The sequence below is a fragment of the Anolis sagrei genome, chromosome 2 (assembly GCF_037176765.1).
Source record: "Anolis sagrei isolate rAnoSag1 chromosome 2, rAnoSag1.mat, whole genome shotgun sequence".
In the NCBI taxonomy this organism is placed as follows: Eukaryota; Metazoa; Chordata; class Lepidosauria; order Squamata; family Dactyloidae; genus Anolis; species Anolis sagrei.
Window position 1 is genome coordinate 111,844,750 of NC_090022.1, and position 16,079 is coordinate 111,860,828.

General features: G+C 42.7%; 1 protein-coding gene across 1 annotated transcript in view; it reads left to right on the forward strand.

Annotated features, from left to right (window-relative positions):
• TNPO2 (transportin 2) overlaps window positions 1-11,353 on the forward strand; it is a 32,473-nt gene extending 21,120 nt beyond the window's left edge. The window contains exons 18-25 of the mRNA XM_060764931.2: window positions 1,792-1,879; window positions 2,628-2,726; window positions 3,758-3,853; window positions 4,299-4,374; window positions 5,190-5,289; window positions 6,335-6,409; window positions 8,030-8,160; window positions 8,787-11,353. Of these exons, the coding sequence (XP_060620914.1) occupies window positions 1,792-1,879; window positions 2,628-2,726; window positions 3,758-3,853; window positions 4,299-4,374; window positions 5,190-5,289; window positions 6,335-6,409; window positions 8,030-8,137 (642 nt within the window). The 3' untranslated portion in view covers window positions 8,138-8,160; window positions 8,787-11,353. The remainder of the gene's footprint in view (window positions 1-1,791; window positions 1,880-2,627; window positions 2,727-3,757; window positions 3,854-4,298; window positions 4,375-5,189; window positions 5,290-6,334; window positions 6,410-8,029; window positions 8,161-8,786) is intronic.
• Window positions 11,354-16,079: the final 4,726 nt, after the last annotated feature.

Genomic DNA, 16,079 nt, shown 5'->3' on the forward strand with positions numbered 1-16,079 from the left:
TTGTTGCCAACACTGAACCGCCCTGAGTCCCCTTTGGGGTTGAGAAGGGTGGTATACAAATACACAAATAATAAATAAATAAATAAATAAATAAATAAATACTGTAGTGAGCCTTTGGGTGTGGCATGCCTTTTCTAAAGCTTTTAGTTCTTGTTACTTCTCAATGGTGAGAAAGTCAGCTAGAAAACCAGGGCCTAGAAGGACTTATTTATTTTATTTAAAGTATTTGTCATACATTTTCCGATTAAACCAGGAGTTCTCAAACTGTGGCCTTCCAACTGTATTGGCCTCCAACTCCCAGAATTTCTGACCATTGAACAAGCTAGCTAGGATTGTATTAAAGTAATGTACAATAAAACCATTAAAATGACTGTAGAAGCCAAAGGTTTCCATGATCCTTATTGCTTGTCAGATTCAGTGGAGCCAGCATCCCATAATGGAGGTATTAATACAGAAAAGGCCCTAGCCTCCTTTTTGTGTTCAGACATGTAATAGGATCTTCGAAAATATGTTATGGACAGGCTCTTATGGCCCCCAAGAGCTCTTTAAGGAGTATAGGAGGTATTTTGCATTTCACACACACACATCCCAAGCCATTTTAGACCCAGGAGACAGCCCTTTTAAAAACAAGAGGAGGCTACCCAATTCCCTTTTTTATATAAAAAAAAAAGTAGCAAAAACACCTCTGCCCCTGTAACTTTGGAGGGGGTGCAGAGGAAGTATTTTTGCTACATTTTAGGACTTCTTTTTGCCATTTTTGTCCCAGGAGAGGTCTTTTTTTATGAAAAAGGGGAACTGGGAAGCCTCCTCTTATGTGAAATGCAAAATGCCTCCTATACACTGTAAAGAGTTCTTGCAGACTGCAGGAGGGGAGGATTACAGCCTTCCAAAGTGTGCTGGGGGTTGATGTGACCATATTGTTTCCACTCCTATTCTGAATGTATGCTGCACTCAAAAACATGTACATCGAAAACAAAACTTTCCATAAGAGAAAAAGAAAACTAGTGTAAAACGTATCAAACAGATATGCTAGAGATTGGAGTAACAGTATATGGAATCATTGGAGACACAAAGAGAAGGAGAGTAAACCATTTATTTCTGCTATGTTTAGATTGAAAGAGTGGAGGAAATCACTGTCACTAATAGATATTGAGAGAACATATTTGAAGAAAATTAATTTAGAAATAGATATAGCAAGAATTTTAAACCACTTTGAGATTGTTAATGTGAAGAGTAGCATAAATGCTGTAAATAAAAACCAGGTGACTTCAAGGACCTGAGAGAGTAATGGGGCTGTGCTCACGAAATCTAGAAATTCCTTTAGGAAGGATGAAGATTTATTCCAGCAGCTTAATATGTGCACAGAAAAAGTAGATTCTGTGAAACTCTTTTATCTCACTGGAACTTCTAATAGGTGAATCATGTGGGGAAAATTGCACCAGTTGATGGTGATTTATTACCAGGAGCCTTATGCTTTCCTGGAAACAAACAGCAACCAGTCCTATTTCCAGCACTAAGGAGAATGTATGCTGCCATTAGCAGCAAAATTGCTTTGGATTCCTTTTTTAACAATGTAAAGAGGATGGTTACTCCCCAGACTTCTCTGAGTTACCTTTCATCTGAATGCTCACTGAAAGATTAGGTCGTGCATAAACTCACTTGAATTGATCCTACATCAATCTATTAATCATTTGATTTGCTCTTCTATCATTTTAAAAAGGTGGAATTTGCCACAATACCAAACATTATGGGCACATTTCAATTAAGACCTTTCTTATCTTTCATATATAGGATACCATGCCAGAGGTTCGGCAGAGCTCCTTTGCACTCCTTGGAGACCTTACCAAAGCCTGCTTCATGCACGTCAAGCCATGTATTGGTAGGTATCTGTTAAATATTGATAAACATATAAAGAGCTCTGTTTTCTTTATTTCTATTTCTTGATATATTTGGGTTTTGTTTTAATCTGTTTTAATGCTAGCATCTATTTTTGCCTTTGAAAAAGGGGTTTATATGGTCTTACATACTTCTGATTTGGCAGTGGCATAAGTCAGTGTTGGTGCACATGCTTGATAAGCAGACATTCCCATATGCAGTTGTTGCTAAATTTGCTTTTTTAATTATCAGAAAAAATGTGCCATCGATGCTGTTGGAGTAAAGAGCTGATTGATCTTTCCATGTGCATGTCACATATTAATTGTGCATTCAGCATGTAAAAATAATATTTTCATTGCTAGATATTCCTGGAACAGGTCCTTCCTTGTCAGACAAGTGAAGGAGCAAGATTTACTGTCTAGAATGAAGGCACGTGAAATAAAACTAAACTTGAATAAGCAGGGTATAAGCATTTGGTGAAGATCAGTACCATTACTGTGTACCATTGTAAACATATAGGGTAACTTCTGTATGGATTATTGTATTGGGAATTCATAGACCAGACTGCTACAAGGACTTGGTATTCTGCCCAGAGACTGAAACCTGTTTGTTCCATTATGAAAAGCATGTTACAGAACCTATTTCCATGGGGCTACAGTCAGGGAGAGAGGGAAGTGACTTGGTAACAAGGGCTTGTTCTACGTTTAATGCTTTATGTGGAGTTAATGCTAATAATTATCTTTCCTCTTCAGCTGAATTCATGCCCATCTTAGGGACCAATCTGAATCCAGAATTCATTTCTGTGTGCAATAATGCCACCTGGGCTATTGGAGAAATCTGTATGCAAATGGGTAAGTGAATAGATAGATGTCCACCAGCAGAAGGGTGATTAGACTTGTACTACTATGTGAATTGGAAGTACGGTTAGCCCTCCACATTTGCTGGGGTTAGGGGATCAGGATCCCCATGAAAGTGGAAAAACTGAAGGAAAGGACAGTTAATTTTTTTCTATGCTCTCCATAATAAGGTCCTTGTTCTTTAATCCTTGATTGTTAGTGAGACTATTCATTGATAGCCACAAAGTTGTTGCAGAATTAACCCCTAATTAAAGTCAGCTTCCCACTTTCTTGAGGGTTAGAGGCACAGGACCCCTGCAAAACTGGGAAAAAACACAAACAGGTCCAGAAGCCTCCACTATATTTAACATACACTAAAAGTACCTATACTGGCAGGGTGGCTGTGCATTCCCATACCTACTCTCACTCACTGGCTCTTGTGGACAGGATAGTGGGAATTGGGAGTCAGGTGGTGTGCAGGTCTTCAGTAATAATAATAATAACAACAACAACTTTATCCTTGTATCCCCCCACTATCTCCCCAAAGGGACTCAGGGTGCCTTACACACGGCACAAGGTGCCTAAAAACAGAACATAAAATGAAAACAAATTAAAAATACAACTAAATAAATAATATAGGCTGGTCCGTGAGGTTACGAAGAGTCAGAAACGACTGAACGAATGAACAACAACAATAAATAACAACTAATGTCAAACTCTGAGAATAATCAATTCTGTGAATGTCAAACTTGCATATGTGGAGGGATAATTGTATAGCCTGACATTGAAAGTATAATGTTGACTGTGTCTCTGTGCATTTGGGGGGGAGGGGGGGGGGTAAATGCCTCATACTTCACTCTAAAGTGAACTATGCTTTTTTAAAACTTTCTGTCAGGAAAATGCAAGTGAAATTCTGTGTGTATGCATGTTTTTCCCCCTTTCTGGGGTTACAAGTGTGTGAAGGAACATAGGTTATTAATAGGCCAGGGTTGGGACCTGGGCTCTTGGGCTATGTGTGGCTCAACTAATCAGTTCCTCCTTCCCAGGAGCTGAAATGCAACCATATGTCCAGATGGTCTTGAATAACCTTGTGGAGATCATCAACCGGCCAAACACCCCCAAAACACTTCTGGAGAACACAGGTGAAATGAAAGCCAACTTCCTCTCTTAAATGGATTCCCTTTGTTGTCCTCCTGCATATCTGCAATCTGCAGATAAAGTTTGTTGTGTGCAGAGTTTTATGCATGTGCTTTGGAAAATTCTGGAGCCTATGAGCAGAAATTAACTTACACTAACATTGTCTTGTTGAGAATCCTATGAAGGCCTTGTTCCTGAATTAAAGAGCTAGTTTTCTTTCCTGAAAGCCTCCTTTAGCTTTTTCTGCCATTAACAAACATGGCTCTTGAGTACCGATAACATTTAAACTGTCTTAGTATTAATCCACTATATAGACTTCAGTGCAGTGTGCCCCAGATACTGTGTAGTGATTTGCCCTTTGCATCCCATCTACTCGTTTCTTGAAAGTAAAGTACTGGCAGGGCTGCTGCTTGTGCAGTTGTGACAGGCTTGTTTCTCTCCCCTTTCTAGCCATCACGATTGGACGCTTGGGTTACGTCTGCCCTCAGGAAGTGGCACCGATGCTGCAGCAGTTTATCAGACCTTGGTTAGTGTTTATACTGAAACAGGAGGGCATGGCTTTTCAGCCTGACTTTGCAGAATGGTGCACTGGGGGGAGGGGGGGTGTCACCCTCTTAAACTCTTGAGGCACTTCCATTCAATCACTTTTTATCCATCAGAATTATGTTTTGCCACAATAGATCATCTGTTAAAATCTGTTAAAGGGTGTGTTTCTGTTGGGAAGCCATCACATGACTCTGAAAGTCTGTGATATAACTGCTGTGGTTACACAAGGCTTATGGGCAACCTTAGGATACATATGGTATTAATTTCAAGGAATAGAACTCTTCCCATATATTCCAGTCATGGTTTTCCTATCTCCAATACATAGCGACTTTTTAAATGGGCATAGACTCATCCTATGATTTCACAGTGTGGGAGGAGTGCTCATTTTACCATACTTATGAAAACTACCAAGTATGAAAGGTTTCTTAGGAGCTCATATTTGCATTTAATTTGTGCAGCTTTTCCCCCCACCCCGTGTTGTCTCCTATTATTTGATTTTACTGTAATTCAAACTAATCATCTAAATCAAATTGTAAACCCACTAAGAAGTGTTTCAGCTGAACACTGGCTTACAAACATTTGGCCAGTAAAGCAGCACACATTGGGTAGTAGTTTTATGCTTCAGACTTCAGCAAATCTTGGTACTTGTCATACTTACAGTAAGAGTAAAAAATAAACATTTACATAGCTTTGTGTCTTAGCTTTATTGAATGGTTTTGGGGGGAGATGCTGTAGGATAAGACAGTCTATCTTCTTTTCCACTTCAATGTGGACATTATGTATTTTGACTTGCAGGTGTACGTCTCTGAGAAACATACGTGATAATGAAGAGAAGGACTCTGCTTTCCGTGGTATCTGTATGATGATTGGAGTAAATCCCGGAGGAGTTGTTCAGGTAATCATCCTGGAAGGTTTTCTGATTTTTGCAGGTGTTTGTATATAGTAGCCTGTACATAACCTAACCTGTCTCTCTCTTAATGGGAAGAGATACCCAAGAAGACCATGTGAAAAGTCTGTGATAATATTTTGGGAAAGGATAGTATTGCATCTCATCACCATTGTTGTGCTCCATGACTCCTCCTCAAAGGGAGCAAGATATTTACAGTGTGTTGATGAGTTCATTATCAGTGCAGTGAAACTGTTCATCTGCCCATTCCTAGGTGAGATAATAGCATTACATAAGGCACAAAATGATTCTGACAGTCTTCAGGGGTGTATGGATCTTGAGATGAGGATACAGCTAAAAAGAAATAATTGGTTTTATTAAGATAGAGATAGAATTATGGGACATCTGTGATATAAAAATCAGGCTTGTTTCATTGGCTAAAACGTCTTCCAGCATCCAAAATCTTACAGACAGTCTCCTCACATAGTGGAGGATTTCTCATTCAAACACTCATACTTTATTTAAAACTAACATGGGCTGATTGGGAGGCAGCAAAGAGCAGGGCTTAACACTCACTCGTCTTACTTAAATTTAATAGCAATGTACTAATTAGCGGAAGTGTACTATAATTCTGATGAAGCATGCTATAATATCTGATCTGGCCACATTCAGAATGTATGTTCATGGTAGTTCATAGTTCCAGCATTTTTAGATTGGAGTACTTTTTTCAGTTCCTCCCTTCTGAATGTTGACTATTTAATGGTATGACACACAGTTGCTGTTTAACTCTTTCCTAAACTGAAGTACCAGCTACTTCCCTATGTGGCTCTGTCTGCGGCAAGCATTTTTAGGTAACATATTAAGGGAGAAAGAAAGAATAAATTTTGCATCATCATATAAGGGCTTCCTTTAGCCATCCCCTTTAGCATGATATAGCATAACTTCTGAATTTTGACTCATTTTCTGTTCATGTGCTGCTTTAGCTTGGTAAGGTGTCTTGATTCCTCTTGAGTTGGAATCTCTGCTGTTCTGAATCATTCCAATCCTTTTGTAGGACTTTATTTTCTTCTGTGATGCTGTTGCCTCCTGGGTGAGTCCAAAGGATGACCTGAGGGACATGTTTTATAAGGTAAGTTGTTCCAATCAAAAAAGCTTTGTTTCACAAAATACTAAAAATTGACCAGAAGGGTGTTCTTTTAGAGAAATGGTGGCATTTGTTTTGATTTTGCTTCTATTCCTTCATACAGATTGGTAGGTAATTTACATTCGCTGTTAAAGAATTGGCGAATATAGTGAATATAGTCCTGGAGTAAATACAATTCTGGGTGGGCAAAACGTGGCACATAGGCTGCATAGGTTGTTGTTCCTTCTCCAGTCCTTTCTTACAGTCCTACAGTATTCCCCAAAACTGTTCCTTTAAAAAATGAAGTCCCGTTTTGCTGGGGAGAGGGGTATAATGTACTACAGTTAACAGAAGATGAAATAAAAGTGCTAGTAAATGAAATACTTGACATGATAGTAACATAGCTTCTCTGACTTCAGTATCAAAGTCAGGATCATGTTCAAGTCAATTGAAGTATGTTTAAGGTTTGTGTATTTGTGTAGGTAAAGTATTATTTAATAAATTGAATAAAACTTTACCTGAAATAAAATTTAGTTCTTTTATTATTTTTTAACATTTTTATGGACATGTTACCGGTTTTGGTTTTGTTTTTTGTTTTTTTTTGGACTATTAAAAAAACCCTACTCTCAACCTAAAATCAAAGTGTAGCCCTTAAGGAGTTGACTAAGAGAAAAAGGTGGCCACAGACTCAACACCACTCATTCACCCCAAATACATCCACTTGCATTTAAATGATGCAGCTATTTTGTTACTTGGCTTTCATTTTAAGAATTTTTATCTCCCATGACTGAAGGCCTATCTGAAAAAGATAATTATTTGTTCTTAATTCACAATTGTTAGTAAGTTTAATGCAGGAATGCCATTTACAAATTCTTGCTTCATTTAGCAGCTATGCACTTTTCTAGAGAACCTTACAGTAGCTAAGGTAAACATTACAGCAGCCAGGACCAGTCAATTTATGTGGGGCTGCCTGTCCAATGGAGATGTTTCATTTGGTCCATAGGCTGCTGTCAGGTGGGTAGTTGGGCTCAGTCGTAATGGACTTTATAATGCTGGTTTTATGCCTAGTTCACTGGCTGCCAGATTTGTTTACAAATTCAGTTAAAGGTGTCAGCATTTAAAGTTCAGTAGGAACAAGGGAAAGGAGCCATTTTTCCATCCTGGAAACTAGATCATAAAACAGAATTTCTAAAAGATTTTGGCTGCCCCCATCATTTGAAAGCAGTCATTAAATTATATTACTTTGCTCAACATTTGATTTTCTTGATTTTCTGTTTATTTTTCTTCAAATTATGTGTTATACTTTGTTATTTGAATGCTTAACATGTATATTTCAAGTTAAAGAAATGTGGACTTTTTTCTCAGAAACATACATTATTTTAACATGAATGGAAGTGAGAACTGTTACTAAATTATATTCAGATTAGAGTTTCCTAATTGTATGCAAATCATATGCAAATATTGAATACCAACAAATTCTAGAAACAAGCTGGAGCATTTGTGTAATTCAATTGCAGCTTTAAGCAGTGTTAATAGATAATTTTGTACAGGACTTGAAGTGGAGCAATGTAATACATGTTACTTTTCATCTCCCGTACTTATGATATTGCCTTCTTCCTTATCCAGATACTCCACGGCTTCAAAGATCAAGTCGGGGAGGAGAACTGGCAGCAGTTCTCTGAGCAATTTCCTCCACTTCTGAAGGAGAGACTTGCTGCATTCTATGGGGTTTAGGCGAAGCAGCGAAACCGTAATCGGTGAGTCCTCATGCATTTGGAATTGCCTTATATCAAGATACTTGAACGGTAGAAAATGGCATGGAAAGGTATAGAGTTAATTCAGATGTGGGGCAAGGAGGTAAGGGATAAAATTAACAGCAATTGAAGCAGGAAACAAGTCAATTTGACACTCAGACTCATTTGAAGAATAGAAATGAGGAAATTAAGCAGTGAATATCATGTGTGGGCATCATCATATCATGCCCACAGTGTACTTCAAGGAGATGGCCTAATGGAGCTATTTACTTTGGACAGTGACTGTCTTCCTTCCATCCTGCTGTTGTTCATAACCCAGGCCTTCCATATACATGATTAGGTCCTGAAGTGATGTAGCAGTGCAGTAATGCAAAATCTGTCATATCCGAGGCCCTGCATGTACTGCTGCAGAATTGCAGTCAGTTTGCACAAGCTGGCCTTGCTTCTGCTATGCAGGGGAAGCAGGATCATGGAGGCACACTCCTGGACTGTTGTGAAGAATCCTGGGGACAAGCTGGTTTCTGCAGGGTGGATTAGACATGTTGCTCAGATATTATTTTCTGGTTGCTTTTGTTTCTACACACATACGTATGAATATGTAATATTGGTTTATCTGTTTCTTTCTTTAGGTTCCTGTGTATGCTGGGAGGGATACTGGTAACTCGTCCACAACCTAGTGTTGCAGATCCCTGTTAATGGGGGGTTAGGGAGGACGGGCAGAGCATTGTGGGACATAAAATGACTTCGCTCCCCATCTCCTGAAATTTACAAAGTTGGGGGGAGGGTGGGCCTCCGTGACCAATTTAAACAAAAACCAGGGTATCTCACTGGCAGAAGGAAAGGTCTCTACGCAGAGGCTATTGTTGGTGGAGAGGGGTGGGTGGGACTCGGCCCTAGGCTGAGAAAGGGGAGCAAACTTAAACTGCAACACTCTTGAGAAGGGGATCTAACTAGGGGCCATCATAAAGGACTAGCTAATAATAATAAATAAAGGGTAGGGTTTAAGATGTTAAAACAGGATTAAATGCTCTAATGGTTTAAAACCAGCGGATGAAGAGGGAAGGGTTAAAACTCAATTCAAGGGGGTTATACTACTGTATATTTCCAGTCACCGGTATTCAAGAGATCAGCTATTCTTCACCTTTTCAAGACTGCATGGTGACCAAGAAGTAGACTAGCGAATCTGTGAGGTGCCCATAATGACTAAGTGTAAGCATTTTCATCTAGGAATCTTAAGGAAACCCACAAACCCTTTTTGCCATAGTTGCCATGGCACTGTGTGATGGATGTGTTGCTCAGAGCAGGGACAGGCTCTGAGCTTGTGGGGATCTGCCAGCCATCTCGGCAGCAGTCCTAATCATAAGAAATACTGTTGGAGAAGCATGTCTTTGTTTTTAAAGAAGACGCCACAGTGCAATGAATCTGTTACCCTGTTGTTCAGCTGTTACTTTGTGACACTGCTATTACATTATGTGAGCTGTAGGAGACAGTAGAGAGCAAGGAGGGACACTGAATTCCAGCGGAGTGACCACATGGGCTTGGCCAAAGGTGGGCAGAAACCACTGTGTACTTGATTCTTGTATGGCACACGGTATGTTCTGTGCTGCATTCTTGTGGCCAGAGTGGCATTTGTCCATTATAGTAATTTGCAGTTTCTGTTTTAAGGGAGATAATATGCCACATCGACCACTTTGGTTTACAAAAGAAGCAGTAAACATAACCAAGTGTAGAGGAATTGATAAACTAATGCCCTCCATGCATGGCCAGTGGAAGCTTGTGGCTCTTGCTGCATGCTTAGTGGAGTTGCTGTCTTAAGGAATTCTCATTAGACCCAAATCGGTTTAGTCCCCAGAAAGAGAATCTGGGGCTTGCTGAATGCATTTGACTTAGTGAAGCCATAGCTTTTTAATAGTAAGTGAAGCAGTTGTGAAATAGAAACCAGCTTATTTTCCCAAAGGCAGTTAGGATGTGTGGGAAAGGAGACTGCACCTGAGGAAAGCAGTGTTGATGGAAGAGACAACTGTTAGGGGAAAAAAGGCACCAGAACATTCTGCAGAATGTGCACAAGGACGTGTTTGCCAGCAGGCAGGATGCTGAGAAGAGGGAACGACGTGAGCTGAGCCACATCTGCAGCTGTATTGTAAGCAGATCCTGGTGGGACTTTGGCATCATCGGGGCTGGTAGCCGGACAACCAGGCCAACTGCGCTACATACCTTGTATTGCTCAGTTGGTGGTAAGGCAAAATGGTGGGACTGCATGAGTACTCAAGGTGCATATGGCGGAGAATGGACATCCCTTTTCTGGGTTAAGGAGATGCTATTTTGACAGCAATTGATGGTGACACTCTGGACACTGTGAAGTGAATGTTTGAAAGTGTATTGAGATTGCTCAGTAACTTAAACTTTGTGATAATCACCTGCTTGTTTTTCTTTTCATCCCTGGCCTCTGTTACACATGACAGCGCTTGCAGTTCTTGGAGCTTTCTCACAGAACTTGCTGGGGCATTACAATACAGGCTCTGGGGCCCCAAGCCCCTTCTTGGCTTGGAAACAGCACATGCTCAAGTGAGAGCTGCCATTCTGCTGCTCTTTTTGGTTCAGATGGTTGGGGCACACTCCTGCACTCTTCCGGAATAGCGTTTTTCAAAGAAATGATAGTATACTTGCAAATGCATTCCTTATTTGTCTTTTTAATGGTGTGGAACTCGAGCGGGTCTCTGAAAGCAATGAGCTAGTTCTTTGCATTTTAATGGTTTTATTACAAGTGCTCCCTTATGCTTCACTCTAAACTTTTCCTATAATGGGAGGAGTGAAAACAAAGGGTTCTGTTTGAGCAACAGTTTGTTTTTAAATGCATGAGCAAGAAATGTGCACGGATAGCAAGTAAGGTCCAGTTGTGCTTCTAAACTATGTGCCTAGGAATATAAAAAGAAGGCTGTGAACACTTCATCCAGTGAAGTTTAAGCTACTTGGCCTGACTGCCCCTTGAAATAGAATTTCTTTTGTACAAGTGCTTCTAGTATTGCCTCCTGTTTGTTAATCCTGGATTTGTATATTTGTAAATGTGCCGTAATGTTTCCAGTGGTGGAACTGCAGTGTACCTAGTGTTGAAGCAGCTGCTTGCACCTTGCTCAAATGAGATTTTTCTCATTTTCTGTACAATTTTTTGTCAACTAAAGAAGACCTTGTGACTCAAGTTTCTGTGTTTCTGGCTATTTTCTTTGTCTCAACAGGATGCATTGTTTTGTATTATCCCCGAGTTACAAACATCCGACTTACAAATGACTCATTGTTAAGAAGAGGGATGAGACAACAGGAAGTGAGAGAAATCTAGCCCTCGGAAGGAAGGGATATTCACTCCTGAAAGAGTTACAATGTGGAAAAGTGTCTCCTGAAGCTTTCTCACCAATCCTTGTTTCCACAACAAGCCAAATTTCTTAAAATCCAATGATCACAGGGACAGAAAGTGAGATGAAATCTTCTGAACCAGGGGTGTAGGCAACAAACCAAACACAACAGGGGTGTTAACCCTTCCCTATACTGTCCAAAGCTTGCTTGCATGCATATGCATGCATATATTTAGAGAGAGCTGGAGTTACACTTTAAAAATGTCCCTGCTCCTACTGACATACAAATACAGCTTAAGAACAAACCTATAGAACCTAAGACCCCCTGGTGTTGCAGTGGGTTAAACTGCTGAACTGCCAAACTTCCCGACTGAAAGGTTGGTGGGTTGAATCCAGGGAGCAGGGTGAGCTCCTGCTGTTAGGCCCAGCTTCTGCCAACCTATCAGTTCCAAAACATGCAAATGTGAGTAGATCAATAGGTACCGCTTCTGCGGGAAGGTAATGGTGCTCCATGCAGTCATGCTGGCCACATGACCTTGGAGGTGCCTATGGAGAATGCCAACTATTCTTAGAAATGGAGATGAGTGCCCAGAGTTGGACACGACTAGACTTAATGTCAGGGGAAAAGGTAAAAGGTAGTCCCCTGACATTAAGTCCAGTCATGTCTGACACTGGGGTGTGGTGCTCATCTCCATTTCTTCTTCGTGTCCTCCGTGAAATGCACACCTATGGGTTCTCCCTGCGCATGCGCAGCAATCCGGAACTTCTAGAATTTTTAATGAATTTTTAAATGATTATTTTAATGTATAAACACAAGCCCCACCCCTTCCCTGCCCCCCCCCCCCCTGGTATATAAGCCCCGGTGTGCGCCTGAGAGGTAGTTCCTTTTTCCGCGCCAAACAGGCAGCATTGCCAGGACTTCTCTTAGCTTCTCTTGGACTCTATTGGACTCTTGACTCAGGACCGTTTTTTCGACTACCAGACCTCTCCTTGCCCGACCCGGACCGGCTGACAACCCTCCACTCAGGCTAGATGTCTTCCCTCTGTTTTAAAAATTGCTCGGCTTGCGGGGCTAATCTCCCCGAGGCAGACGAACATTCTAAATGCCTTTTATGTTTGGGAGAAACCCACAACCTCCAAACGGTGCCTTTTCTCTCCGGTTCCACCCTGCAACTCCAGGAACCGCTTCCTACTCTCCTCCAAATGGAGGACCCCTCCCAGCTTCCTCCCCTCGAGCTCCTAGCCCCCCACCTGGAGCTGGAACCGCAGCCTCCAGCTGACCCTTCTCTCTCTCCCCCTCCTCTCCCGCCCTCTCAAAACTCACCTCCTCCTTCACCCAGCCCTCCCCGGAACCGGATGAATCACCATCTCCTCGGCAGCCCAGCGCCTCAGCGCAATCCAGCGGACGCCGCCGCCACTCTCCATCCCCGGTTCCGCGACAGCCTGCAGCCCCTTCCTTTCCCCCTCCCAAAAGGATGTGTACAGCGCCTCCATCGCACCACCAGCCTTATGGGTACCAGGAATACCCTTACCACATGTACCCTCCCCCTCCTCCCTTCCCGGTTTACCCCTTCTACTACCGCCCCCCCCCCCCCGATTCGTTCAGGGGAACCCATCCTACTCACTATCCTGATCCAAATTTTCCCCAACCCCCACGTGAGCCTCCCTCGGCTACACTATCTCGACCTCCAGATCCCCAAGGGGAGTTGTATCCCCAGGGTTTCCCTTTGGAACCTAACATGCCCCCCCCCCAACTAGAATCGGACACAATTGACTTAGAATCCACAGACGACACGCCAGTGATTCAGGATCCCCAACCAGACCCTGACCCTTCCCCCCAACACTTAGAGGATTTTAAAAAATTCTCAGCTCTGTTGATAAGACTTGCCAGAGCCCTAAATCTTGCCACCCCTGAGCCTTCAGATACTGTTACAGATCCATGCTTCACCTCTACTGAACAACAAACACCTACATCTACTGTGTTGCCCACACTTCCATTTCTTTTAAAGATTCTAAAGAATACAGGAGTTGCCCCGGCCCTGGTTCCAGCAACTCCTAAAAGAGCAGAAAATTTATACCGTATTGATCTTTCCACAGCCTCATGGCTCTACAAGATGCCTAAGGCAAACTCTGTGGTGACCGATGCTCAACCAAAACCTGTACAAAGAAACCAAGCATCCCCCTCTGACAAAGAAGGGAGAAAGCTTGATACTATGGCCAAAAAATTCTATTCCTCAGCATGCCTTTTCGCACGCATGGCCCATTATGGGGTTTACATGAGTGTCTACCAGACTTTTCTCTGGAACAAGATATCCCCATACCTAGATTTGTTACCACCAACTGACCAACCACTGGCTAAAGCTTTTCAACAGGAAGCCCTCCTCTTAGCCAAATTGCAAAAAGACTTAGCAAGGAACACAGCTGACAATTCTGGAAAACTAATTGCAGGATCAGTAGCCCTTCGTCGTCACGCATGGCTTAGAGCTGCGATTCTTTCTCAATCACAGCGTTCTCTCATTGAGGACCTCCCTATGGATGAAGCAGGCCTATTCAACCCTGAAACTGATTCACAACTGAAACACTCTCATGAGATGAAACAGACAGTGTACAAATACGACCAACAACCGTACACTTACCAACAACAGCGCTGGGGCTCCTACTATTACCGCCCCCAATTTTAAAACAAACCCTATAACACCTCATTCTACAGAGGACGACAACGGCCATATGCGCCCACCGCAGCTACAAGACGCCCTTCGCTTCCCTCAAGAGGTCAGTACCGTGGTACCAGACCTTCGAACAACAACAGACGACGTTTTTAGCGTATCCTTCCCTTCCCCACCACCCACTCAACAACTCACTTACCTCAATAGATTACATTCATTCCTTCCACAGTGGCAATCCATAACCACAGATGCTTGGGTCCTTGATATAATTGATAGAGGATATGCAATTGAGTTTGATGACTACCCACCTGTTGGGAGAATCATCGTCACACAACCTTCCCAGACCATACGGGATGAAGTCCATTCCTTACTCATTAAAGGAGCTATCTCTCCTATATCCTCACACACATCCAACACCTGCTTCTATTCTCGTTATTTTCTCATAGACAAAAAAGATGGCGGACTACGGCCCATTTTGGACCTCCGCAAACTTAACACATTCATCACCCCACGCAAGTTTCGTATGGTCACCCTTCCCAGCATACTCCCCTTCATTCCCGAAGGCGCATGGCTAGCAACAATAGACCTGCGGGAAGCATACTTCCACATCTCAATTAGACATTCCTACCGAAGGTTCCTCACCTTCACGGTCCAAAATTACCACTTCTCGTTTAACTCTCTACCTTTTGGCCTTTCCACCGCCCCAAGGGTGTTTACAAAGTGCATGGCGGTCATAGCCGCACACCTTCGCCAACAAGGTATAACAGTTTTTCCGTACCTGGATGACTGGATGTTGGCCTGTGCTTCGAAGTCTCAATTGTACACAGATATTCATTACACCTTATCTCTTTTGCAGGACCTCGGCCTGGTGGTAAATCACGAAAAATCGCATCTTCAACCAACACAGCGCATCCAATTCATAGGAGCCATCATAGATTCTACACTCCAAAGAGCCTTCCTCCCAGAGGACCGCTTTTTGAAACTTCATCAGGCTATTTTTCCCCTCATCCATTCACAACAGGCCTCGGCCTGGGCTATCCAATCTATACTTGGCCACATGGCATCTACCACCAGTGTAATCCCCTTCGCTCGGCTTCGGATGAGGCCTCTGCAAAACTGGTTCATCAGAACTTTCGACCCCCTCCATGACCCACAATCCCGAATCCTTCACCCACCACGCGTTGTACTACACTCCCTCACATGGTGGACAAAAGCACGCAATGTTTGCCTGGGCATGCCATTCATACAACCACATCCATCCATGTCCCTGACAACAGATGCCTCCAACTCAGGCTGGGGAGCACACCTCAAGGGATTCAAAATCAGCGGTCACTGGCTCCCACAAGAGTTCCACTTCCACATAAATGCACTAGAAATTATGGCGGTGGAGAAGGCCCTTCGAGCCTTCACCCGCATTACCTCCAACCACATAGTCCAAATAGTAACGGACAACACTGCATTCAAATATTACATCAACAAACAGGGAGGAACTCGGTCCCAAACACTGACGTCAATCTCAACTCGCATCTGGGAATGGTGCATTCGGAGAAATATCCTCCTCACGGCCATCCATCTACCGGGCCAAGACAACATACTGGCAGACTCATTGAGCAGAACAACAAAGAACAACCACGAATGGCACCTCCACATGTCCCAATTCCAGATCATCACACACAAATGGGGGACGCCCACAATAGACCTATTTGCGTCCCCAGTGAACACTCACTGCCCAACATATTGCACAAGACTCCGCCCTCACGCATCCCCAGGTTGTCTCGGAGACGCCTTCCTCTTCCGATGGACACCGAACCTCGTTTACATTTTTCCACCCCTCCCTCTCCTATCCCCAGTCATAGCCAAGATAATTCAGGACAACGTGGATTGCATCCTGATTGCCCCCTGGTGGCCA